The sequence below is a fragment of the Periplaneta americana genome, chromosome 6 (assembly GCF_040183065.1).
Source record: "Periplaneta americana isolate PAMFEO1 chromosome 6, P.americana_PAMFEO1_priV1, whole genome shotgun sequence".
NCBI lineage: Eukaryota > Metazoa > Arthropoda > Insecta > Blattodea > Blattidae > Periplaneta > Periplaneta americana.
The window spans coordinates 103789650-103816452 of record NC_091122.1 but is presented as its reverse complement, the minus strand read 5'-3'; the positions used below and the strand labels follow the sequence as shown (position 1 = coordinate 103816452).

General features: G+C 35.2%; 1 protein-coding gene across 1 annotated transcript; it reads left to right on the top strand.

Moving 5' to 3' along the window:
- Positions 1 to 166: 166 nt before the first annotated feature.
- On the top strand, positions 167 to 22841 carry LOC138701593 (galactose mutarotase-like). The gene is made up of 7 exons (XM_069828636.1): positions 167 to 426; positions 4087 to 4244; positions 13798 to 14007; positions 14808 to 14895; positions 18317 to 18458; positions 20650 to 20839; positions 21001 to 22841. The coding sequence occupies exons 1-7, from the start codon at positions 189 to 191 to the stop codon at positions 21118 to 21120; spliced, it is 1146 nt and encodes a 381-aa protein (XP_069684737.1). The 5' UTR covers positions 167 to 188; the 3' UTR covers positions 21121 to 22841.
- The last annotated feature ends 3962 nt before the right edge of the window (positions 22842 to 26803 follow it).

The window sequence follows — 26803 nt, the reverse complement described above, 5'->3', positions numbered from 1 at the left end:
ATTTATCGGTTCGGTTCTATAAGAACCATTATGTAATTACTTTTAAGATGTAATACAATTTTGAGTCTAGCTTTGTTTATCATAGCTGAGAGTTCTCACCTTTGCGTGTCATGGTCACGTGTCAGATTCCGGAACCATTGTCCCGGTGTATATAATGGGCTGAGGCAGCCGCACCGCAGTCAATCGAGATGTGGCGGTGCTGTGTTCTGTGGCTGGCGCTTGCCGCATACGCTTGCGCAGAAGTGGCGGTGCGAGAGGACGATTATGGAACACTAGGTGCAGAAGTTGTGAAGCGGTTCACCTTCAGCAACTCAAACAACATGACGGTCGAGATCATCACATATGGGGGACGCATTACTGTCGTAGAAGTGCCCGATAATCGCGGAGACGTCCAGGACGTTGTCCTAGGCTTCGACAACCTTGAAGGTCAGTTTCTTACGTCCTTACTTGCTCGTCCTTAGCTATAACAGATGAATCACGAGAGTCGCGTTTCAAATCCAAATTCACAAAGAGTGGAACTCACGTAAGTCTCGGGTTCTTCAACGGTGAAAGACATTGTTGACCACAGACGTCTAAGAAGCGGTCGGTCCGGATTAGGAAACAGCGCTTCATTTGCTAGTGATTCCATAAGTGAGCTACTAGCTCTGGGTGAAACGAGTGACCAACAGGCTTGCAATTCACACTGATATTTATTGGTGAATCTTAATATCGTTGCGGTCCTAGGCCAGCCATGCTTGGTGACACCCTCTCACCCAACAAATCGTGCACAATCCATAATAGGTTTTATACACCCTCCATTAAAACTAAACCTACTGTCACTACTTTAAAACAATGGTTGGAAAAGGAATGCGTTGAGAGTTTAAATAGGATTGGCAAATAAATAATGAATCAAGAACAGTAATAATATTATAATTTAAATTCAAAGAAGGAGAGCAAAAGTAAGTTAAGCTTCCGGTGTTATATTATTTAGTTTGCTCTGGAATAAAAACTACTGATTTGAGTATGGACAGGGCGTCTTCTCTGAAGACAAATTAATCAAAGAAATAGTTGTTTTTTTACATAATTATGTTTATACTTTCCCATTTTTTTTATATTTTGTACAGTTGACTGGAAGTCATCTTCAAAACAACGACGAGTTTAATTCTTATAGTAAATTAGCGAGCTTAACTTGTAACGTGATGTTTGCGTCGCGGGAAATCGAGAGGTAAAGTGAGTGTGGTTTCGTTACATTGTTATAACTTGAAATAGAAAAATTTCCTGCAGTTTCCAACATCGCCAAAGTCAGTTTGCGTGGATCCACCCCCACCCAGAGCCTGTGGTCCTAGATCATGACATCACCTAGGTTGGTCTAGTGATTTTGCCCCGTTACACACTTGAAGATATATCGCTAGCGAGAAATGTGTTGCGAGAAAAATCAAAGATTGATAACATGGATTCAAACAGACGTTCACACACTGGAAGAGATTCTCGCTGAAATCGGTAGCTCAGCGAATTTTCTTGACACATTTATCAAAGATGTTTGATATTTATACTCCTTATTACGATTGAATGTAGAAAAAGATAAAGAAGTAATATCACAGGTGGCGATGAATTGTATTGTTTTTATTGACAATGAGGAAAGATGGCTAATAATTGCGGTCAGAAGTTTATCGAACTTACAATGTCACTCGTAGGCCTATTTATATGATACATGGAATGAAAACTATAAAAACACGAAACTTAAGGAAGAAACCTGGGGACAAATATCAGATGATCTGAAAATAAATAGGGCTATATTTTATTTTGATGAGATATAATAGTATTAATTATAACATTTTAAATAATATTTCTATATGTCTTAACAGTTTACGTAATTTTAATCAGAATATAGCAAAGAATCCTCTATCATATCATGAATGGCAAAAAAAAACTGGCGTCTATTCAACCTGAGATAACGCCTATACGTACATTATCATCATCCAAATGGAAATCAGTGACCGAAACTCGCCTTTATCTTCGTGAGATACAATGTGATTTCCAGATATTTCTGGCTTTAATTTTAGGCCTACTTTTTCTTTCCATTAACAAAATATGTTCTTATAATTCCATTTCCTCATCATCTGAATATTCAGATTCAACATAGCAGCGTTCGTACGTAATTTGTAAAGTACGACAATATACTTTCAGGTTATATATTAAGTACGACAATATACGTAAATACATAACCTGTAATATTTCTCCCAACGAGTGATTACTATATTCAGAAAAATGCTTTCTGCATGAAGGCAGTGCGTAGATGATCATAGCGAGGTGTGATCTGTGATAGTGAGAACTCTCTAAGTGTCTGGAGGAAGGCTCTTCGCCTCTTTCTCGCAACACATTTCTCGCTAGCGAAAACTCTTTTAAGTGTGTAACGGGCCTTATACTCGTAATTTTTAACGTGATGTTTGAGTCGCGGGAAATCGAGAGGTAAAATGAGTATGGTTTTCGTTACAATGTTATAACTTCAAATGGAAACATTTCCTGCAATTTCGAACCTCGCCAAGGCCAGATTGCACGGACCCCCACCCCCAAAGCCTGCGGTCCTAGATCATGACATGACCTAGGTTGGTCTAGTGATTTAATCCGCCACTGTAGCTGTTCTTTCTGCCTTGAGATCCCGTGCAAGGACGCGAGATCGCACGTACCGTTTCAGATGTTTTCCCCTCCAAATAACTTTCTCTTTGCATCTTTACCTCGTTTAAGAAATTAAAAGAGACAACACGTGTGATAACATAAGCAACCACTAACCGAGCAAACATGGGCTCGATCCCAGATTCCATTTTAACGTAGAATTACGTCTTTGTAATCAGTACGGTAAAGTCGCCAACCGCTCGGTAATGATGTCCAAAAAAGTGTTACATTAAAATCGCTTATAAAACTTTTGAATAACCAACATAGTGAAATTTAAAAGTATACCATCGCACAGATCTCGAAAACTGCGTTCCAGCGGCGATTTATACTTTTAGTTCTGAAAAGGAATTTTAAAATTTTACATTTGTTCGGATCAAATTTCTGCACATTTAGAGGGAAAAATTAAAATTCCTTCAATCATTTATTATCATAATCCAGTAGAACTCCAATTATCCGACTGTCTTTCTGTCGCTTTTTTTTCTTTTTTTGCTACAGAAATATATGAAGTACTGTGCATTATATTAGCACGTTATTTTTTCTAGAGGGGGTTAGTACAAGACTTTATCCTCACACAGTATGGTCTACTGTTGGAGTTGCCGTACTGTATAACTTCTATATAAAAGTCTTCCATGCGTTTAAAAAATAGCGTTTTGCTACGTATAAAAAAGTGTAAATAACTGGGTAGTTTGGGGAACGAGAAATTGTGGCTTAACTCAGAATACGTGATTGTAGTGACAAGTTTGTTCAATTTAATAAAAGTCAAGGATAAAGTGCTTAATATGTAAATCTACAACACGAGACCTCCACTAATCCTCTCGTTCCACAGATAGCCATTACAAATAGTTCCTTTGCTCCTTAAAAATCCGTTGTTAATAACCAGACTTAAATAAGTGAACTTATGATCCACTACCTAGCGTGTTCAATACAAGACCACAGAGGAAATTACGGAAGTGTCTTATTCACTAAATGTACGAAAATCTTTTATGATACGGATTATCCGATTTTTCGATTAACCGTTCATCCAACCCTCTTCTTTACCACGGATAATAGGTTCTACTGTGTACTGCTCTCTTAAATTGACTGAGCATATTGAGAATTAAATCGATGGCTTTCCCAAAACACGTTATGACATGTTTCATATAAAAATTGTTATATCAAAAAGAAAGCAAAAAAACGAGCAAAATTGTATTAAACTTTTTTGTTTGAAATACCTCAAAGAATAACCCCCTCAAATTAATAACATTACTTACGGTTCATCCTGTATAGAATTTACTAGAGTCGACAAAGTGATGTGTGAAATTTTCTTGGTGACCTGCCATTACAGTTATTTACGATATATTATGTTACATAGAACTATTAAAATCATAACATAGTAGTATAATTATACGAATACCTCACTTGTTAAAGTTTTATGGTTGTTTATCTTTTTCCCAGGATATATATCAAAGAATGATCCTTACTTCGGAGCCATTCTTGGACGAACAGCAAATAGAATTGGTGGTGCAAAGTTCACTCTTGACGGGGTTCAGTATAATGTGACGGCTAACGAGGGGCAGAACCAACTTCACGGTGGACTGAAAGGCTTTGATAAGGTAAGACTTAGAGGTCTAAATGTCTTAAGTTTAAAATTGCGTTTCTGTGTACATACAAACACACATCCATATACGTACACAAGGTTAGTAGAAAGATCATAAGATGGATTTTTAGAATAGGAACCCAACCCAGAAATTCCTAGGTTGATAGTTACAACCCAAAATAAACGTTGTTACTAAATACCTGGAATCCAGGCGGCAAACCTACTAGCATGGATGTATATTGGGATGCCTACGTCAAAAGGAAATTCTTTCCATGTGTGCGAATAAGAATAGGGCTGCTTTGTAAGCAGCGAATATACCATTATAATGTAAACCAACTCGTCTCCATCGTACTCTATTTTAAAATTTATTTAACATTAACATTTTAAAATTAGGTTACAGTTATAAGCCTGTTTAGCCCATTGTCTTGTACCTACTTCTCGGCCGACCCATACTTCTCTACACTTTTCGTGACATCTTCACCGCTCTGGCTTCTTGATTCTTGTTATGTGGCCCAATTTTTTTCTCCTATTAATCCATTCCATTATACATATATTAAATACTAGCCGTACCCGTGCGCTCCACTGCACCTGTTAGAAATAAATATAAAGTAATTACATAATTAAAATAGGACGTTTGATCCAGGGAACATTCGTGTTTGATAGAAGGATAAATCGTTTATTATGTTACTTAATTTAAATTGTATTTAAATAATTAAAATGCGGTCATTTTGGTCCAGAGAGCACTCAGAAGTTACTGTAATAACATTATAGCATTATCTTCATCTAGAGAAACTACACTTTCCAATGGTGAAATAATAATTAATTATACAAATCGGTTAATTTAGCTTTCGATATTACTTCATACAAACACAGAAACATTCTCTGTAGGCTAAGTTTCATAGCTTTCGATTGTTGTTGTCCAAGGCCCCTTATAGACGTAGCCATTTGTTTTCATTTCATTATACCGCCTTAGATGGCATTGTATTTTAATTTTAAAACTCATTTATCTCATTAAATATCAGTCCTATCAAAATTTTTCAAGGAATAAAACTTATCGGAAATAATTTTTAAAGAAACTTTTGTTATGTAACATATTTCACAAAAATCAATAATAAGCGAGATACGGTATTTCGATTTATTTAATTCAGGCCCCCTTATAACCCCCCTTTTAAATAACGTATTTTGAATGTCATATAGCCTAAAATCTAAGTTACAGCGAACTTAATTTATATTCCAATTTTCATATAAATCGGTTCAGCCATTATCGCGTGAAAAGGTAACAAAAACATCCAGACAGACAGACATACAAACAAAAATTTCAAAAAAGCGATTTTCGGTTTTAGGGTGGTTAATTATACGTTAGGATCAATTATTTTTGGAAAATCGAAAATTACCAGAAAAATTTCGGCTACAAATTTATTATTAGTATAGATTATATCTTTCATGCCAAGAAGTACGAGTACAAGTCAAAATAGCTAGTTTTCAGGACAGAGGTTTGAAGTTTCCAAATTAGTGGCAACATCAACTCGTGTGGGTTTGAAATGAATGAAACACAAACATATTTTATATTTCCGATTTATTTGCATTGCATAACAATAATTTTTTTTATTTGTACTCATTGCTAAATGACTTGAATTGTGAGGGAGCAAGAAATTTGAATTTTTTATTTATACTTTCATAAGCATGGGTGCAAAAGCCCATAGGGGGGCAAAGTCGACCAGCCGACTGCTGACCTCTCATCCACATACCTTAGTTGAGGAGGTGAACGATCATCCAATTAGTACGAAAGTATCAGGTGGTTGGCAAAATGATTCTCCTAGCGGTTATACCATATGTTATTCATACACGACACACACACACACACACATATATATATATATATATATATATATATATATATATATATATATATTAGATTGGTGTTGCTTACGTTCGTAGCGTTTTTTCATAAGTTTATTAACACATCAGATAGACTACACATAAGAGAGAAGTTAATCATCAACAACATATTATTCTTCACTATTTACAACAGTCTGCCAACGCTGGAGTAGTTTTTCGATTCCACGCCTGCAGAAATTATATGGTTTTGAGTTAAAGAAGTCGTCAAGCCATGTTCGGAGCGCATTTTCATCCGCAAAGGAAATTCCTTGAAGGTTGTTCGATTGAGAACGGAAAAGGTGAAGATCTGAGTGCGCAAGATCAGGTGAATAAGGTGGGTGCGGAATGACTTCCCAACACAACTCCTGGATAGTGTTTTGTGTCAGGTTAGCAGAGTGCGGACAGCCGTTATCGTGGAGTAGCATCACTTCACGCTGTCTTGTTGATAATTTTTCTTGGATTGCGTATGCAAGATGTCTCAGTTGGTGGTAATAAATGTCGGCAGTGATGGTTACACCTCGGGGAAGCAATTCGTAGTACAGCACACCCTCACAGTTCCACCAGATCCATAAGATTATCTTTTGTGGATGCACGTTGGCCTTTGTACGGGGAATTGCTTTTTTGTTCAAGCTCAGCTATTTCTTTCTTTTCCTTATGTTAACACAAATACGCCATTTCTCGTCACCAGTAACGATATTGGATAGAAATGTTCGATGTTGTTCACGAACCAATCGATGACGAGCAAAGATGCACATACGGCCACCCGCTGATTTTTGTTGTTTTGGCTTAGAGTATGCGGTACTCATAAACCAGATTTTTTAACCTTGCCCATTGAATGCAAATGTCGCACGATGGTGGAATGGTCACAGTTCAACACAATTGCCAATTGTCGGGTACACTGACGTGGATCATTGTGAATTAATGTGTTTAAACGGTCTTCATCAAACTCCGAAGGCCTTCCGAACGTGGACTGTTACTAATATCAAAACGACCCTTCTTAAAACGAGAAAACCATTTTCTTGCCGTGCTCTCTCCGATAGCATTGTCCCCATACACGGCGCAAATGTTTCTAGTCGCCTCCGCTGCTTTCGCCCCTCTACTGAATTCAAAAATAATATGTCGAAAATGTTCCACTTTCTCCACTTGACACTTCATTTTCTAGCGTCCACAGCTCCACTCACTATCTGCATAAATGAAAACTCAAGCACAACAACTGAACTTCAAATAAAAAGTAACAATCGATAAAGAAACTCATAGCAACCACAGTACCAACACGCGAAACAAAAACGCTACGAACTTATCCACCAACCTTATAGTTATACAGAGTGATTCACAAGGAGTTACGTTTCGTTATTGGAACGCATTGCTGTAAACGCGTGATCTTGGTCAGCGTGCAGTCAGCACCCAGCGCGAGCGCTACGGAAATCAAAGATAAGACGTATGCAGTTACGTAGAGCGACGAGTGCCGTTCACAAGCGTGCAGCCAAGTGTACTCAAGCGGACGGCGACATTTTTTAAAATGTGTTGTAAACTCTCCAAGACTGTAAATTAGGATGCAAAACTGAACTGCAAATAATTAAGTCGGTGGAAGTGGTGTGATTTATAATAACTGTTGTAATAAGTGCATAAGAACAATGTAATTTTCTAGTTAAAAATAGAAAAAGATGCCTGTACGAAGGAACTAAGGAGTTCACAGCACATTTTTAGCTTCATAATACTTGCCAATTAAGAAATGTACTTCTGAATGATTCATTCTCTATATGTATTATTCTTTCACCTTCAAACTAAAGAAAAAAACGTATTTTACAAAGAACTTTAAATTAGTGTAACTCTGAAAATATTGAGAATAGGAACTATGTTTATATGACTTTTTTGCTCAAAATGTCTTCAGAAATAAGCTCCGTAAAGGACGGCAAATCCTCGTGAATCACCCTGCATATTCCGCAAAGAATTTAAAGGCAAACCAAAAATGAATCAATTACTGTAATTAATACGGAAATAATTAATAACGCTCGAATTTGAATACACAAGAACACTTACTTAATAACGAACTGAGAGTCTACGTGGACATGCTATTTAATTTACATTTTATATTTCTTTATGCAGTGGCCAGATTTAGAACCTTACCGAAAAGCGGCACTTTTACTACCTGCAGTTGTGCTATCAGCTTCCGTCATAAGGTTTTCAAAATTGTCATTAAGAATCTCAATCGCTCATCGTTATCGTTAATTATTTTCAAATTATAAGTAAAAATAAAATGGGTAGCCTTACTTGAAACATTCTACACGAAGTTTTACATTATTTGAGGTACTACTTGGGTCGAAACATTTCATAATCTCCTATGCTTTTGCCTCGTATAGGCCTACTTTTAGTCTCTCTACATTTTCTAATAACATTTCAGAAAAAAAATTTTCAGTTCTGCTGCGATTCACAAGTACCTTTACTAAGGATAGCAACATCATAATCAAAATGGGCTATTGTTAGGTGATCTTGAGATCGAAAATCTCATGTGTATAGAATATAAAACAGGAATCTCTGAACTACTTCAGATTGAACAATATTTGATTTTGACAGCCGATTCATATTTAACAGAGAATATACGTTGTGAAAAATATGACTTATCAAACAATAGGTATCTAATAAGTTACATGATTTTTAAGCTTTGAGAGTAACCCTTCATGTCATACTTAATCAAATATATTTTCTGTGTCTAAGAAGAGACCCAAACACACAGTTTTTCCTCTTACGTATCTAAAACAGTATCAGTGATCTGGTGAAGTTGTTGTGTACAAGTTTGTTTTGATGTAAATCCAAACTGCATTGGAGGAATAGTCCCTTGAAGTTGTTCTAAGAGATGTGGTAAAAGTAGTTTTTCAAAAATTGTTGATAGTAATGGCAGCAGACTTACTGGGCGGTAATTTGTAACGTTGCGTTTGTCTTTATCAGGCTTCGGGATCATTACCACTAAGGACAGGTATGGCCAAAAAGAAAAAGTTGTTTCATCATGACAGTACACCTGCTCACACGTCTGTAATCGCGGTTGCTAAACTACACGAACTACGGTTCGAAATATTGTCTCACCCCTCCCCCCTCATCCTACTCACCAGATCTCGCATTCTCAGACTTCTTTCTTTTCCCAAAGTTCACTACTCACTTCGCTGGGAAGAAATTTTCGTCAGATGAAGAGGTTATTGCAGCAGCAGAAGGCTTTTTTTATTTTTTTATTTTTTGCAAATCTCGAGGAATTGTGTACAAGAAGGGTATAACAGCATTGCAGCACTGGTGAACCAAATGTGTGAATCTCAGGGGGGGGGGGGGGATTATGTTGAGAAATAAAGATTGTTTCAGACTAATCTCAGTTTAATTTCTGTCAGGCTATGAACTTTTCAAAAAACCCTCGTATAGTGTCGAAAATACATGTTTTATTAATAGACATTTCAAATTTTCTTGTATTGCCATTTTTGTATTCACAGCATTCACTTTATTAGGCCTAGCCATATTTTGTATTCGAGTTCTTTAAATTGCACTACTAAGGTATATAAATATATGAAATCTTTCTATGTTCTATCACTTCCTCATTAATTTCTATTCTGGATCATATTAGGTTCTTTTTTTTTTAATTTAAATTTTTAAATTATGGTTTATTTAAACACTCTCGCAACTGTAGAGGTTATATCAGAGTCGCCGGTATGCCGGAATTTTGTCCTGCAAGAGTTCTTTTACATACCAGTAAATCTACTGACATGAGCCTATCGTATCCAGTCGCGTAGGTATGAAGGGACTCTCACGTCACGCACTTATCGCTATGTAATGGGTGTGACGTGAACCCCTCGTCATGCCTACTTGCTCGCATCTTTCCCGCAACATAGTACGCGAAGGTCTATTGCTGTGAAGCACGTGTCGCGTTCTGATTAATTTATGAAGAAGATAGGAAGGTGTTTCTTTGTTTAGTATCCTGAAGAAGAAATATGTGAAGATGTTTCGAAAGAAGATGAAATAAGTGAAGATTCAGAAACTGAAATTAGTGACACAGACAGTGGTGATAATGTAGAATCTGATGGTGAACATAGCTCTAGTGACAGTTCTGAGAACAATAATATGTGATGAGAGTGAGGCACATGACACATTCAGAGACAGAGGGGCTGAACAACCTCAATTTCCATTTAGGCTACTGACAAGCCAGGAATAACTTGCTGACAGAATAAGTAATGAAACAAACCGTTACGCACAACAATTTTTAGACAGTAATTCAAATTTGAAAGCGAGATCAAGAGTTCATCAATGGAAAAACAAAGAAGAGATAATGAAATTGCTGGCATTTCTTTTGCTACAAGGAGTTGATCAAAAGCCACAAAACAAGACCTACTTTTATAAGAGAGAAATACTGGAATCCCCTGTACTGTATATCCAAAACTCTTTACAGAAGTGAGATTTCACCTTTACTAAAATTTCTTCATTTTGTTGACAATCGAAATTATGATCCAGTAATATCCGATACAGTACCAGAAGATTGTACAAAATAAAGCCTATACTGGATCATCTCAATGACAGATTCATTAATGTTCACACACAGAGTGTGAAGTCGCAGTGGATGAATCTTTGATGTTGTGGAATGGCTGGCTATCCTGAAAGGTATACATTCCATCTAAAAGGGCTACATTTGGCATAAAGTCCTTCGAATTGTGTGAATCGAAATATGGACATGTGTGGAATTTTATTGTGTATATTGGCCAAGACACAGTTTTTGACGATTCACTGAAAGATGAACCTTATGAATCGAAAGTCGTGCTTCAGCTGATGGCTCCACTTCTCAATCAGGGATACTGAGTTACAATGAACTGGTTCTCCAGTCCTGATTTATTCAATGAACTGTGTGTCTAAGAGACTGATACCATGGGAACCGTCAAAATAGGAAGGGGGTGCCTGAGCAAATAAAAGCAGCTAAATTGAACAAAGGAGAGCGTGTTGCAGTGTACAAAGATAAATTAATGATAATGAAGTGGAAAGACAAAAAAGATATTTGTCTCATGAGTACAACTCATGGAGAAAATTTTGTCCAAACGAAAAGTTCGAAACCAAGAAGTAAACAAACCTCAAGTGGTTGTGGGCTACAATTGTATGATGGGAGGGGTAGACATGAACGACGCATACCTAGTGAGTTACCGCACAGCAAGGAAGAGATTGAAAAAATTCTACCAGAAAATGTTTCGACATATGATAGATATCTGTTGTTTAATTTTTATCTGCTGTACAAAAAAAAAACCAAAGGAAAAATGACTAGGTTACAATTCCAGTATAAACTAATAGAGAACTTGAAAAATGTTATGTTTTATTTAACGACGCTCGCAACTGCAGAGGTTATATCAGCGTCGCCGGATGTGCCGGAATTTTGTCCCGCAGGAGTTCTTTTACATGCCAGTAAATCTACTGACATGAGCCTGTCGCATTTAAGCACACTTAAATGCCATCGACCTGGCCCGGGATCGAACCCACAACCGTGGGCATAGAAGGCCAGTGCTATACCAACTTGCCAACCAGGTCGACTAGAGAACTTGATTTTGAAGTACCTCTGAACAGGAGTTATACAGTATCTCTAGGCAGACGTTTAAAAACTGCCCCTCCTACAAGGATAAATGCTCCACACTATCCGTCTTTCATCCCTCCTACAGCTGCAAAACAAGCCCCATATCGATGCTGTGTTGTGTGTTACAGTAAAGGATTGCTGTCAAGAGTGTGATGTAGCTGTATATGTTGTTCCCTACTTCCAAATCTATTATACTGTGGAAAATTTCTGAAGTTTATTTTTACTATTACTATTTAGAATCGCTAACAACGTGCATATTAAATCAGATGATAGCAAATGACGTTTGAGTAAATGGTGATATAAATGCACAAGAGAAACCCAAGTGCTGGGGGAAAATGTGCTCTTCAGCTATTTTGTAGAGCAATATCGAACCCCAGCCACCCTCCATGAGAAGTCGGGTAATCAAGCCACAGTATGTAAGTTATTCCCCTTATGTGGGTTGATAAATGATAAACAAAATTATCTCTGTTATTTTTCCCAGCTCTGTACTTACTGTACATACTGCAAAAGTGCTTTGTTTCTCCTCTTACGAAGCTTGAGAATCTATTGGTATAACTTTGTGCACTGAACAGAGATAATTCCATCTTGCATTTAGACTTTCCTTCATGAGTAATTCACATTACTGCGCGTGTGTTATGGATATATAGTAGCCTACATATGAACTGAACTGATGATGTGAGCACAACACATTCATAGAGACGTGACTATTCGGACATTCAAGGTTTCCTGTCTGCTGTCAGAAATATAATTTATCCTTTAGAGGCAGTAATGACTGGCTTTAAAGACCATGCGACGATGTTCAGCGTCGGATGATGAGAAAAGTAAGTAAAAGAACGTTTTTATTTTTTTTAACGTTTATGCAAGACCTATAATATTCAAACTTTGTGTGTTTATTCGGCAACATTTTCTCTTGAAATGTACGTTTATTTCATGTTTTCAACTTTAAAAATGTCCCAGTTATAAGCGTTTAAAGTAGGGAAGGAAATTAGAAAATTATAAATATTGCTTGTAGAAATTTAAATGCCCAAGCGCATTTAATTCACCACTACGCGAGAGATAAGGGTATTTAAATTGGCATCGACCTGGGCCGGGATCGAATCCACAACCTTGTGCTCTTTATAGAGCATCTTCTGAGCAACTTAAAAGTAATTGGTCACTAACATGGATTAGATTTCAGATTACTATTAATTTTCGTTCTTACAATCTTCCACTAGGCCTACTTCAAATTTATATACGCATTATATACACTATATTACATTTAAATTGATATAGTGGGGAAGTTACTGTTGTCTAATACTTGGTCCTTGGCAGTGAAGCCATTAGCGCTCTTGCTGTCCAGTATTTTTTTCTATTATGGATCCAACAGGTAGGGCATTTTAGGTTTGAAGATGGTCTTAAGTCATTTCTTCTTCTTGATCACACTGAGTGCAGTTTGGGTTGTTGTAAATTTCTATTTTGTTTAAGTTCTTTGCTAAACAGTCGTGTTCTATGGCAAGTCTGAATTTTGCTACACTGCAGTTTTGTGAGGTGCTCGAGGGTTGTTTCCAGTTTATTCCACTTTTTGTCCTTGGCTTTGTTGTGTGGTTCTTGGTTGTGTTGATCTTTGTATTTGTGTTTAATTATTGTTTTTATGGATATGAAGGATTAATTTTTATTCTTCTTTTGAACTAGGTCACAGCCTTTCTTTGCTAGAAGATCATCAGTTTCTATGCCAGAGATTCCATAATGTGCTGGTAACTTTTTTTTGTAGTTTCTGAACTAGTTGAACCATTTGAAGACATTCTTTAATTTGGATTGGCATATTTTTGTTTGAATTTATAGCTTGAATTGCTGCTTTGGAGTCAGGGATGATTACTTTTTTAATTTATCTAACAGGTATAAAAGTTACTGGACATGATGTGGATAGCTGTTATTTCTGCATCAAAGTCTGTTGCATGCTGTCCAACTGGTTGGTATAATGAAAATAGTGGGCATGTTATTCCTGATTCTGAGCTGTTGTTTTTCGATGATTCATCTGTGTAAACATGTAGCCATTCTTCTGGTGGGTATCTGGTATTCACAACTTCCAATATTGCCTGAAAAATAAACAACTATTCTTTTTTCCCAGATGGTGTGGGAACCATATTTACATGACAACAAGCTGACTCTAAGTTACGTCAGTGCAGATGGAGAAGAGGGCTTCCCGGGCACTGTGCTCACACAAGTCACTTATGAGCTTACATCTAACAACGAGCTCATCTTTGACGTGACGGCTACTTCTACAAAGCCCACCCCAATCAATATTGCGAATCATGCATACTTCAACTTGGCTGGCCAGGTAAACTTTATTGTAAACTAAACTTATTGAAAATTTATGACATTTTTAAACTGCTTGAATCTAGGAAGTTCGACATTTTTCTGCATTATCCACTACCATAAAACAAAAGATCGCTTTCTTAATGGATCTGAGCTTCTCTTCAAGTATTCACTTTCTTGGAGTAATAAGAACATAAACATGCAGAATGTGTCCATAAAAACAACATACGGTATGCATTTACACATATGATCATGCTTAAAAATCATCAAACAAGATTATAATAGTCGAAAAATAACACTCTTATTTTGCAGACTCTCTTATGTGCCGTATTTTGTGTGAAACTTTAAGTTATAATTAGGCTACAAAGTCAAATCCATGTTGATATCAGAGTAATAAAAGCTACTGCGGTACATGGGTCTCTATTAGCCTACATCATAGGAAAAATGATATTTTATCAATTTCAGGAACTGATCCCTAAAATATAATTAATTATTCGTCATAACACATTGTTAATAAACACCATCATTTAGTGACCATAGGCCTAACCCTAGATAAATTAGCAAAGTAGTTTCTTTAAAGTCGAAAAGTGGACATCGTTCACCAAAGCTCGAAATGAAGGTTGAATTATTTCACTAAAACATACAGAGTTCAATATGGATAATGGAATAATAACAATCTTACTGGAGATTAGAGACATCACATTCTAAAAAATTCTCATAACTGCGAACCATAATATTTTTTATTTAATTTAAGGAAATGGGATACAAGCACATTACACGAGGGAGTTATGTCTGTGAAATGTAATGCTCCAAATTTTGCAGGACTCTGGCCCTGACGGACTGTTACAGCATGAGGTGACTATCAACGCAGATCAGTATACTGTCACAGACAATCAGAGCATACCCACAGGTACAGAAATGTTTTTCTAATGTATCAATGTGAAATGAAAAATAGTTCGAAAATTTCCTGTAGGCTCTCAAGTTGGATAGAGAATATGTATGTATTGTGTGTGTTTGTACAGTAAAATCTCTCGTATCAGGCACCCAAATAACCTGCAATACCAAAACAAAGGCACTTTTGCTACAAAAAAAAAAAAAAAAAGTCATTCATACTAAAGGGAAGAGTCAGACAAAGATGCGAGTGGTTTTCATGGATCACACATGCCGCATATTGTTTACTCTTTACATTGTTCACGCGTGAAAACATAGACAGAAAACCCATTATGTCCCTGGAGTAGATTGAGTAGCATTGGAAGCTGTCACTTGGTCCTTGCAAACAATGCGCAGAGATGATATCTTTCAATTTACCACTTGAACCTGCCCCTTTTGAAGGGGTGTTGGACGAATCTAAATAGGAAAGAGTGAACTTCTCTGTTCCTACAGCGTGTAAAAGTTTAATTCGAGTGACAGACAATATATATAAACAAGAAGACATTACAGATATGTTAAAGAGATTTAAATCATCGAGCGCTACTTTATCTTTGTAGTTACGACGTTGGCTACACTGCTCATCACGTCATATGGCCGCAATTTAAAATTTTCATAAGGTTACAAAAGTGTTTAGTATTTTGTACATTATTATATATTACAATAATTATGAACTGATGAATGTACATTACCATACAGTATTCAGTACTAAAATGAAACATTGTACATATTTCAAAACTTTTCAAATATCTATATGAAAATTACAAAATTTCAACATGGAAAAAAATATTTGTGCAGTATAGTATATCTTTACATAAGCTATAAACGTATTTTCCAATTATCCGGCAAAATCAGTTATCTGGCACTGGCTTTGTCCTACAGTGGCCGGATACGAGAAATTCTACTGTATATATATGTATGCATGTATGTGTATACTGGTATGTATGTATATTACGTTTAATTATCAGGGTGAAGTACAAAATAAGAATGGTAGATTATGCATACTGAGACTTATAAGGAAAGACCGCGATGTTACCAGTATATTTGGAATTGGGTTATATTTTCCTCATTCTTTGGAGTGGGAAATGTTATGTTAAATTTCGCAACCTCACAGAATTGAAAACATACATAATGAACGAAGCCTAAAGCTCATGTATAGCCGCACAAGTCATATGCATGGAGGAGGATTGGTGTTAAGAAAATGAACAGAATTATGTTCTGTGTTTAGAATTGTACAAGAAAGTACCAGTGCTGTCATCAGATAATATACTAAATTTAATATTATTCTTTAATGACATAAATGCATCATGTGACAAGCATCACTCAATCGGAAGCAATGACTTTAAGTGGGCTATCACTGAGTTGCGAAATCAATCACAATGTACAGTTGCTCCTTTCGAAACCGAAGGGATGTGAGAATATTCCATCTCATTTGTGATCAATTTTTCTCTTTTATTAGCATTTAGTTCTTCAACAGTTCCATGAAGTACACTATAACCAATGCAGCAACAAAGGGCATTTGCTCTAATTTTTATTATGACCGATTATGGGTAATGACCATACATTCTAACTATCGAAGTTCTTATTGTTTTTAATATGTTTTATCACAATGCGCAGAAGAAAAGGAAGCTGTAGCCACCAACAAGACAGAGAATATTCATATAGCAATGCCACTGCAAACAAATGTGTATTTTCAAGCACCTCGTTGTGCCTCATGTGCCAGTGACTACAATATTATACACAGTACTATCCAGATTAGAGTTAATCTGAGCATTGTAGATAACAGTGTAGATGAACTAGAGATAATTTATTATCAAAACAATTTTTATTGAATTTCACAGAAGACGAATTAAAAGTTAAAATTATTGAAGACAGACATCAAAATTGATACTCTGAACAAAATGAAACCATCAAGTTTGTAGTGGTACAAAAAAATTTTTAAATCATGTTTTATTTAATGATGCTCGCAACTGCCAAAGTTATATCAGCGTCGCTGGTGTACTGGAATTTTGTCCCACAGGAGTTTTTTTACATGCCAGTAAACTGACATGGGCCTGTTGCATTTAAGCACACTTAAATGCCATCGACCTGAGCCCAGATCGAATCTGCACCCTCAGGCACAGAAGGCCAGCACTATATCGACTGTGTGCCGGTATATGATGAACCATTACTGCAACTATTATTCTTTAAAATTTTCATTGTCTTTTCCTTTGAAGGAAGTGACATTATTATAGTTTAGTATTATGCAGATATTTACTGTGGTCTCTTATTCTGAAATATGGACAGAGATTGAGATACTGTACTGTATTTCGAAACAAGAAATTTAGGATGATTCAGAATTCAGAGACATAGAAGTAAACAAAATAAATCATCATTATGAGCTTTGAGATTTACGTACTTCACAAAATATATTAACAATCTGATAACTGTAATGGTCAAACAAGTGGCAGAAATGGGAGAAATAAGAACCATTTATAGAGTGTTAGTTTTATAGAAAGTGAAGGAAAGAGGTCAGTAGAAGATAAAATAGCCATAGCTCAGTAGACAGTGTGAACATGCAGGCAACTTATGAATCAAATTTCCAATAAATGGTTCATCATCATTGACAAGATAGCCCTCTATGAGCCCTAGTCTTCAACTTTTCGCCATTCTTCTCTATTCAATGCCAAACTCAACCAGTTTTTAATTCCCAGACTCCTTATGTCTCTTCTCGTCTCACACAATCTTCTCACCTCAGCTTTGGTCTTCCAGATTTTCTAATCCCTACTGGTGTTGCAATAACAAATAGTTAGCTAGTTTATGATTTCGTGTCCAACACTTGTACGAAGTTTGAATGTTCTTTGCTATTCCAACACAGAGATCTCTCCAAGATCTGCAACAATGTAATTTCTTCATTATTAAGTGACAAGAGTGATTCTGTATTCAGGGCATCTAATAGACAACCCACAACTATAACAATTTAAATTGTTCATATTACTCTCAGTCTACATCAGTAGTAGACAGTAATATAAAATGTCACTATTTCTTCCTTTCACTCAACACTGCATTGTTAAATCATACAAGGAAATATATCCTTCGCTATTGATTATCTTTCAGCATCTGATTTTAAGAAATACTTATATTTATCTATTTTTAGAGTAGAAAACAATGTTCACAATCACAATTTCACATCTTTTCTTTTTTCACAATAAAATAATACACATGTCGCAAATAACAGTAACATGTACTGAATGAATTCTTTTTTCAACATTCTTAAAAATGTTTCACAATTATTAAATTTCGTCAAAATTATTATACTGTAACAATGAAAATAATATCTGGAAAAAAAATTAACGCAAATCATTACAAATAAAAATAAAGGCACGAATTTGAAGATTCTTGAATAATCATGACCTACGTTTCAGGTGAACTTGCCACTGTAGATGGAACAGATCTGGATTTCAGAACTCCTCATCTTCTGGGACCATTGATACAGAGTAGAGGTGGCTATGACAATAATTACTGCGTTAATGAAGCTACAGAAAGAGATTTTGCATTTGTATCCAGGTAAAAATAGTTCATATTCTCATATGTGAAATTCATGTTGCTGATGATGATGATTATCATCATCATCATCATCATCATCATCATCATCATCATATCCCTCACGCATTAGACCCTACAGGATCTGTTACGGTCTCATGCCAGCGCTTGCGTGGTCTTCCCAATTTCCTCTTTCCTCTTGGTACATAAGTAAGAATCTGTTTAGGCCATCTTGTGCGATCCATCCTTTCGACATGATTATTATTATTATTATTATTATTATTATTATTATTATTATTATTATAACCATGCGAAATAGTGAAGTGGAAGTGAAAAAAGATAACATGTTGGAAAGAATGAAATTGTTTTAGAGAATTTTTTTATTTTTATATAGATTTTAACAAACGTTTTACTTCTTAGTTCAAAGGTGAGGAATATATTAATTCACATATTTGATGTTAGGTCTATAAATATGAATAGACGAAAATGCTTCAAATAAGTTACCAGTACCGAGTGTGTTAGCTCAGGTGCTTGCATTTGGGACACGTATTCAGGAGGTCCCAAGTTCAAACTCTGAGGCCAGTCAACCTGATTGAGGTTTTTTTCGTGGTTCCCTCAATCTATTATACTACATATTCCCAGTAATAAAGGCAAATTCCGGGTTGGTACTAATTTCCATGAAAAACAGATCCATAACCCTCTGACAAAAGTATATTTCAGTAATCTGCCATTGTAATAGCTGCAACATTGTACACAAGATAGCATCTGTCAAGCAAGCTTTTAATTGTCCGGCCTGGAGATAGATGATGTTTCGGTTGGGGAGTCAGATGGCTCTCAGTTAGAATGCCTAACTTCAGACAAAATGATATCACATCTATAGTAAAAGTCGCGATATGACCACTGTAGTTAAAGCAACTATAAATAAAGCAAAGAAAAAGTTACCGGTACTTTAGACTTAACTAATGATGTTTAGCTTTAATTATGTATTTAAAGAAAAACTTTATGCTTAAAATGTTGTGAAAACAATTATCGAAACATAATGTAACAAGAAATTTCAATTTTATGTTTCTGTGGCATAGAAATTAAACTGAATGAAACAACTCAATTAGCAACTATAAATAAAGCAAAGAAAAAGTTACCGGTACTTTTGACTTAACTAATGATGTTTAGCTTTAATTATGTATTTAAAGAAAAACTTTATGCTTAAAATGTTGTGAAAACAATTACCGAAACATAATGTAACAAGAAATTTCAATTTTATGATTCTGTGACATAGAAATTAAACTGAATGAAACAACTCAATTATTGTTTAAAAGAATATATTGAAGAATCTTAGATGCTAGGTGCAAAATACCAGTAAGACACCTACAGACAATTTTACAGGAGAGCATTTCAAAGGCATCAAACAATTCCATAAAACAAACTTATTTTTCGTCATTTTTCAAGTACATCTTTAAGAACTTTATTTTTATCTCCACAGCATTACAATCTATGATCAAAGTAGAATTTTAAATTTAATACACATTTACATTTTTGAAAAGCAACATCACAGATACAGTGAAAATATCAAAATCCTTGATGGCACGGTGTCAATTCTTACATATAAAAATTGATCTTCAGGAAAGGCTTGTCAGTTTCTAAACTAAGTTATGATGAAATTTTGTGGCTTACCAGTATGTGAACTCTTCAAGTGGTATATGGATAGAAGATATAATTTTCTGACAATAAATACGCAATTCGGTTACTATTTAGCAGTATTAATTTTAAAATTCACAAAATGCAATGAAATACAATAAACAATTACAACAGCAGGTCAGTTCACATCATGTCACACGGAAGATACACATCTGAACTCATCTGTCTCTGCCATCACTGATGATGGGAATGCAATCACCGAAACATGTCTGATTTTTTATATTTTTTTAAATTTATTTATTTATTTGTTGTTGAACATAACAGGCAAAGCCCAAGATAACAATTTTAACAATTAAATAAGCTTGATAAGTACATGTGGTCTTACAACTGTTGTGATTGGTATTGTATTTTATTGCATTTCATGAATATAATTTTCTCCTTATTCAAAACAAAATTAAAATTAATTCAGGATCTCTCTTAGAGAATTATATAAAACAATTACATAATAAGAATAATAAGCGAAAAATCAATATTGGTACTTTCGAATTCAGAAGTAACATAAATGTATAATTATTTTTAGGGTTGTACACCCTGAATCTGGCCGTTATTTGGAAGTCTACTCGAATCAGCCTGGGGTACAATTCTATACAGGAAATGGTCTTCCTAAGCCAGGATCACAGGACCCATTGATTGGAAAGGGTGGAGTGGAGTACCACCAGTATGGGTCATTCAGCCTTGAAACACAGGATTATCCTGATGCCGTGAATCATGTACGTAACCTAATGAGCTTCATGATCTGTTAATGAAAACTATGTTGTTGCTATATTGTTACATAAAAAAGGCATTAGTTCTACAGTGCAATGTCTTTTGATTACAGAATGTTTACAGATATTTACAAAATGTGTGATTTATATTACTGTTTCTTTTGCAGCCGAACTTCCCTAGTAGCATATTAAACCCTGGATCAATCTACTCAAGGACCACTATATACAAATTTGGCACGATAACTGCAAAAAGAGCAAAATGTAACAAAGTCAAACATCATCATTAGCTAGAAGATAATTTTCTGTATATAAAAGTGGGCTTACATAACAAATATAAATGTCACGCTTGAGTACCACAAAAGTGTCAATTACAAGAACTCGTTTTGTGATGTTTTATTAAGCCAATTATTATCCCATTTCCTTCTGTTTGGTAATAAAAACCTCGTATCAAATATATCATCACTTAAGGTACAAATGTTAGTATCTCACAAAGTCTTAATTTTATAGGAGTGCAAAAAAACATTGTCACCATTAGTAGCCAGCTTATGTGGTACTGAAATTTTTACCCTTTCGCGATTAATATTGAACTGTGGTTTACGAGATTTTGCAATCAGATGCACATCCAAAGTTTTTTATGTAGAATACGTCTTTCTCTTTATTAAATATGGGGAAGTAACTTGGGAATTGTCAGTCACATGAAATGCAACTCCTTTCCCCTGCCACTGCCACTGCCCGCACATGAAAAGACACAGAGAGATAATGCATAAGTATACCGTTGGAAAGGGAAAGGAATACAGCATCAAACGAGATATGAACAGATGCTACCACTTCAGCGAGCTGGCAACGTCGTGAATGTGTCTCACATTTGGTTCTCTGTCTTTAGAGTTTCTGCATGTTACATGTCTCCACATCTGAACCACATGTAATAGCATTGATATAAACACCTCAGTTCACAGCCAGAGAGCAGAGCTATCAAGCTGGCAGGAAAGAAACACAACACAAAGTACCAGTACTAATACGGCCTCTGGGATTTGAAAGAACTAGCCAAGCGAAAACATGGGAAGCATGTTCAGAGAACTTGGCATGGCAGGCTGCAAAGTTGACTCATGATCAATGCATCGGTTTTTTTTTTCTTTTGCAATTCAACACGTGTATGATTCCATTAAATCTGTAGAGTTCCGTAATTTGTCTCCCAATAAATAATGAGTGTATACACAACTCTTTCATTTCTCGCACCTGTCATCAGGTAATTGCACGTACATGTGGTTCTATGTTGATATATGCAGCACAATAAAGTTTTTCACCTACCGGTTTTTTTTCCTCACATTAAACTATGCTTAGAAATAATGCTGTAATTTATTATGAGCGTGTTCATAATGTTACAGCAATTACTTACTGTGAAAGATACCACCTCAAAATTATCCTTACCATGCTTTTACATTCAAAACCACTTTTCTATCTCATGAAGGAAAGGAATATAACAACAGAACCTTTAACCACTCAACACCCACGTATTTCCTCTGTTCCTATAGCCTCCTAAGTCCTGAGAGTATAGTATACTATATCATACTTCATACATAATTATGATACAAGATGTATTTGCAGAGACCCGAAGTATAGTATAATATACTTGCATTTGTGCACTAAATGTAACCTGCAGAATTTTTTCAGCATTTTTCCTCATGTCAGTGACCTTTTTTTTATTTTGAAGTATAGAATTATATTGAATTTTAAAAATAAAACAAAACAACAAATGTCTCAGGACTCAAGAGGATGAGTATCTGTATTATTAAAGTGACTACTTTCTAGTCCTTCAAACAGTTTGGGGGTTGTGTATAGGTGATTTAATCGCCATAACATAAAAATATGGTGCCTACATTAAAACGATCATACCTTTTGCTACATCACCAGGGCTGTAGCCAGGTCGAATCTCTAGGGAGGGCAAACATTTCAGTGCTCTTACTTGTAAGCCAAAAACTATCATCTAAATAAAAGTATTACTATTATTGATCTGTATTCTTACTTTATACTTTACATTAGGTATAATTGTTATTTACTGTGTGAAAATACTTACAAAATATCTAAAAGAAAATGTTTAACACTCTACACACTCCAGTAACTACAACTGTTAATTTCATATCTTTTCTTCGCCAAATGTCTTTAAAACTCTGTCCACTTTTAAAGTTTGTGTCTCGTGTCTTTCAAATGCTAGAAACAGTAGGTCTGTCATCTGTTTGTCTCTCATGGAAAGTCATCTGTATTAATTGATGTGAGCGTCGAAAATGTTTATTCACATGTTACAATGCTGCCACTGCATGACAAGAAAGAAAGAAAGAAAATTATAAACTGAATAAGTTTCAAACTTCGGGCTTCTCCATTACCAGCATACTCTTAATTAAACTTTGAACCATAATGGTTATTGCAAACGAAATTAGGTACAGTATGTATATTGTCTGAAGAGGTGGAAGACAGACTAACTTTTGCTACCAATAATTCGGCTATCTTTGAGCATTAGATAATTTGTTTTGCTTTCGTTTTATACTATGAACTTCCACTCGAAACAATAACATAAATACTAGTTTCATAAACATGATGTATGGATCTGATAAGCAACATTACATTAATTAAAGTGGAAATGTCTGTCAATTTGCTTATCAATGTTACAATGTTGTAATTTACAAAATATTTGAGTATTTACAACATTATTTCAGTGTTGAATGTTTTTGGCGAAACACACCATCATCAGAACACGTAATAATTAACACATAGATATGAATACATACTGTGCATATGCGATGTTGACTAGTGATACAAAGAATTCATATAAATTAAAATATTTTAACACAATTCATATGTAAACAATGGACACAATAAAATGTAATCTTGCTGCTGAATAAAATTATAAAATAAAAACTGCATTATATATATATATATATATATATATATATACACATTGTCTTCCAATGGAAGTCAACACACACTGCGATAGTCAGTCGAGCCATTAATAAACTGAAAATAATTTGTGTAAGGTAACGGGTCAAGAAGTTATTATAAGAAATTACTGATGGTTTAGTGGTAGTACCTGTGGTTATTGTAAAAACTTACGTGGCTGTGGAGATCAGGAGCTCTATGCTGTGTGCGTGATACAGCTATATTGACGCTCGCTATGTGCTTACAGGTTGTTATCTTAATGTACGTCATACGGTTTGTGAATGGGGGTTGGAGTAGTGTATTTGTTGGTTCGAACAGAGTATTTAGTGTTGTAATTAGTTTACATAAATTGAATAAAGGGTTTGATGTATTAGTGATTTGTTCATTCAAAAGATGGATTCCTTGGTTGGAAGCCTTTGAAATAATGTTGTAAATAAAATATTTTGTAAATTATAACATAACATTGATAAACAAATTGACAGGCATTTCCACTTTATTAATATAAATAGCTACTAGTAATTTCATGAGCGTGCCCTGTTTGGAAGTGGTGCAATGGGCCCACACCAATGACCTAAATACACATAGACCTATCCCTTCCTTCAATCTTAATTCACAACAATGTCGCCACTTCTATGCTTCATGCAACTCCTCCTACACCCCCCACCACCGCCAGAAATCTTGTGGTCAACTATGATGTATGAATAACTAAGGCATGCAACTTTGATATGAATTGGAATCCAGCTTAGGGCATGAATGTTTCTTCACTGTCATTGTGATGCTGTATGTGCCTTAGTTGGAGAACCAACGTGATGTTAAATGCATGTCCATGAAACCACTGCATGTTGGTTCAGTATTTATGTTAAACCAGAGTCCAAAAATGGACGTAAGAATAAACCTGACTCTAATATGAAAACTATCGGAAAAAAAAAAAAATCCTTCGGTGCTGCTAGTTTGAAAATATGCTGTATTTTCTAGTTGTTTCTGCCCTGGAAATATGACACATAATCAAATGTGAAAATACATCAAGGAATATGGGATTACTCATTCCTCAATACTGTCTCTGTTAGTCACAAATCCTCCATTACACTATTCAGGATTTTAGTCTGAATTTCTGAAAGAAAATACACTAGCAGGGTGGCTAACTATGCATGAAATAGGTATGCTATTGGATCATATTAGTTTTCAGAAACTAACAAATTTGAAAAAGCAATAAAGCAACAGTCTTTCATGTTCCAGTAATGCAGCTATTTCTGTGACGAATTGTGCTCAATTTCTTGCAGAGCCTGTGACATTTTGTAATGTATAAACACGAGTACTGTGATGATAAAGTTACACAACGTAGAACTGCACGCATTGTATTCTTCACCTGACATAATTAGGAACATTACATCCATACGTTTGAGATGGGCAGGACATGTAGCACGTATGTGTGAATCCAGACAAGCATATAGTGTTAGTTCGGAGGCTGGAGGTAAAGAGACCTTTGGGGAGGCCGAGACGTAGATGGGAGGATAATATTAAAATGGATTTGAGGGAGGTGGGATATGATGATAAATATTGGATTAATCTTGCACAGGATAGGGACCGATGGCGGGCTTATGTGAGGACGGCAATGAACCTCCGGGTTCCTTAAAAGCCATTTGTAATTATGTAAGGGTGACCAGATTTATAAAGTGAAAAATGGGACACTTATTTCAAACCAGTATTTTCGACATTTCATCTAAATTGTATTCATAATAATGCAAAATCCAGGATCATACCAGTCTGCAATAAGTATCGGGTATTTAGTTTTATTAAACTTAACTTAGACTTACACTTCCTTTCAACATTCTTCAGGATCAGAACAATTGCCAGAATCGTGTCATTTTTTCTCCAAGGTAGAAATCTGTACAAAAAGTCTATAAAATGATCTTTAGTAATTAGAACGGTTTTTACACTCTGAACAGAGAAATGATTCAACTTCTCATTCCAAACAGAATCCATGAATGAAAACACCCTTTCTGATGATGCATTGGTTCCCAGAATCCATAAAACAAAACAATTTGAATCAAGTTCTTAAAATTAATGTTTTCATTTTTTATTAGTTAAAATGTTTCAGTCCACTCTCACTAGTTTACACACTAATTTCGTTGTACATATATTCCTTACATGATTCACTTCATTCAACAGAAGCTCTTCATCTATCACTTCAATATATTTGTGTCAATTTTCACAATATTTTGGAGACACTTTTGAACATCACACCAAGATGCAGATCTATAATTTAACAGTGCTCGTTTAAAATTATATATATATTTTTTTATATAAGGTTTGATCCAGATTTCCAGGTATTTCAGGAAGGTAACATAAAAATGTTATTGTTCATGACATCGGAGAAATCAGTATCTTTGAGGACACCATCCTCCACCAGAACAATGTTAAAAATTGTTGCTCCTTTCTATTTAAAATCTGTTCTTTTAAGAGTCTCAGTTATTCTTCCACTTTACTGTCATAAATATATTCTTCCATCTTTTTAACAGCATAAATGCACAGTTTCAGTTGACTATGAATGAACCTGAAATAAAAAATGGACTATGAATGCTGAAATGTTGAAGATTTTGGGACTTTCATCTTGGGAAAGGAAGTATTAAATATGTTGCCATCAGATGGAAAATATAAAAACTGTTTATTATCTATCTGAGGTATCGAAAAACTCACTAGTGATATTATTTTTCGAATGCCTTTGAATGTTTTTAATAAGTTTCGGGATAACGAGATTCTGAACACAAATTATTTTTTAAGGCAAATAGGAAAATGGACACCGATTTAAAAAAATCAAGACATTTGGCATCCCTACTACACTATTTTTGGGACGTGGGACAAGAAGCCGAAAAAAAGAGACAATCCCATTTAAAAAATGTCTGGTCACCCTACATCATTATCATCATACCACTATCTCAATGATGCAGTAACAATGAGGTAAGTTACAAACTGAATAAATTATAAATGAATTGTTATGATTTAACGTTTATTAACATTCACATTGAGTAAACAGTTTCA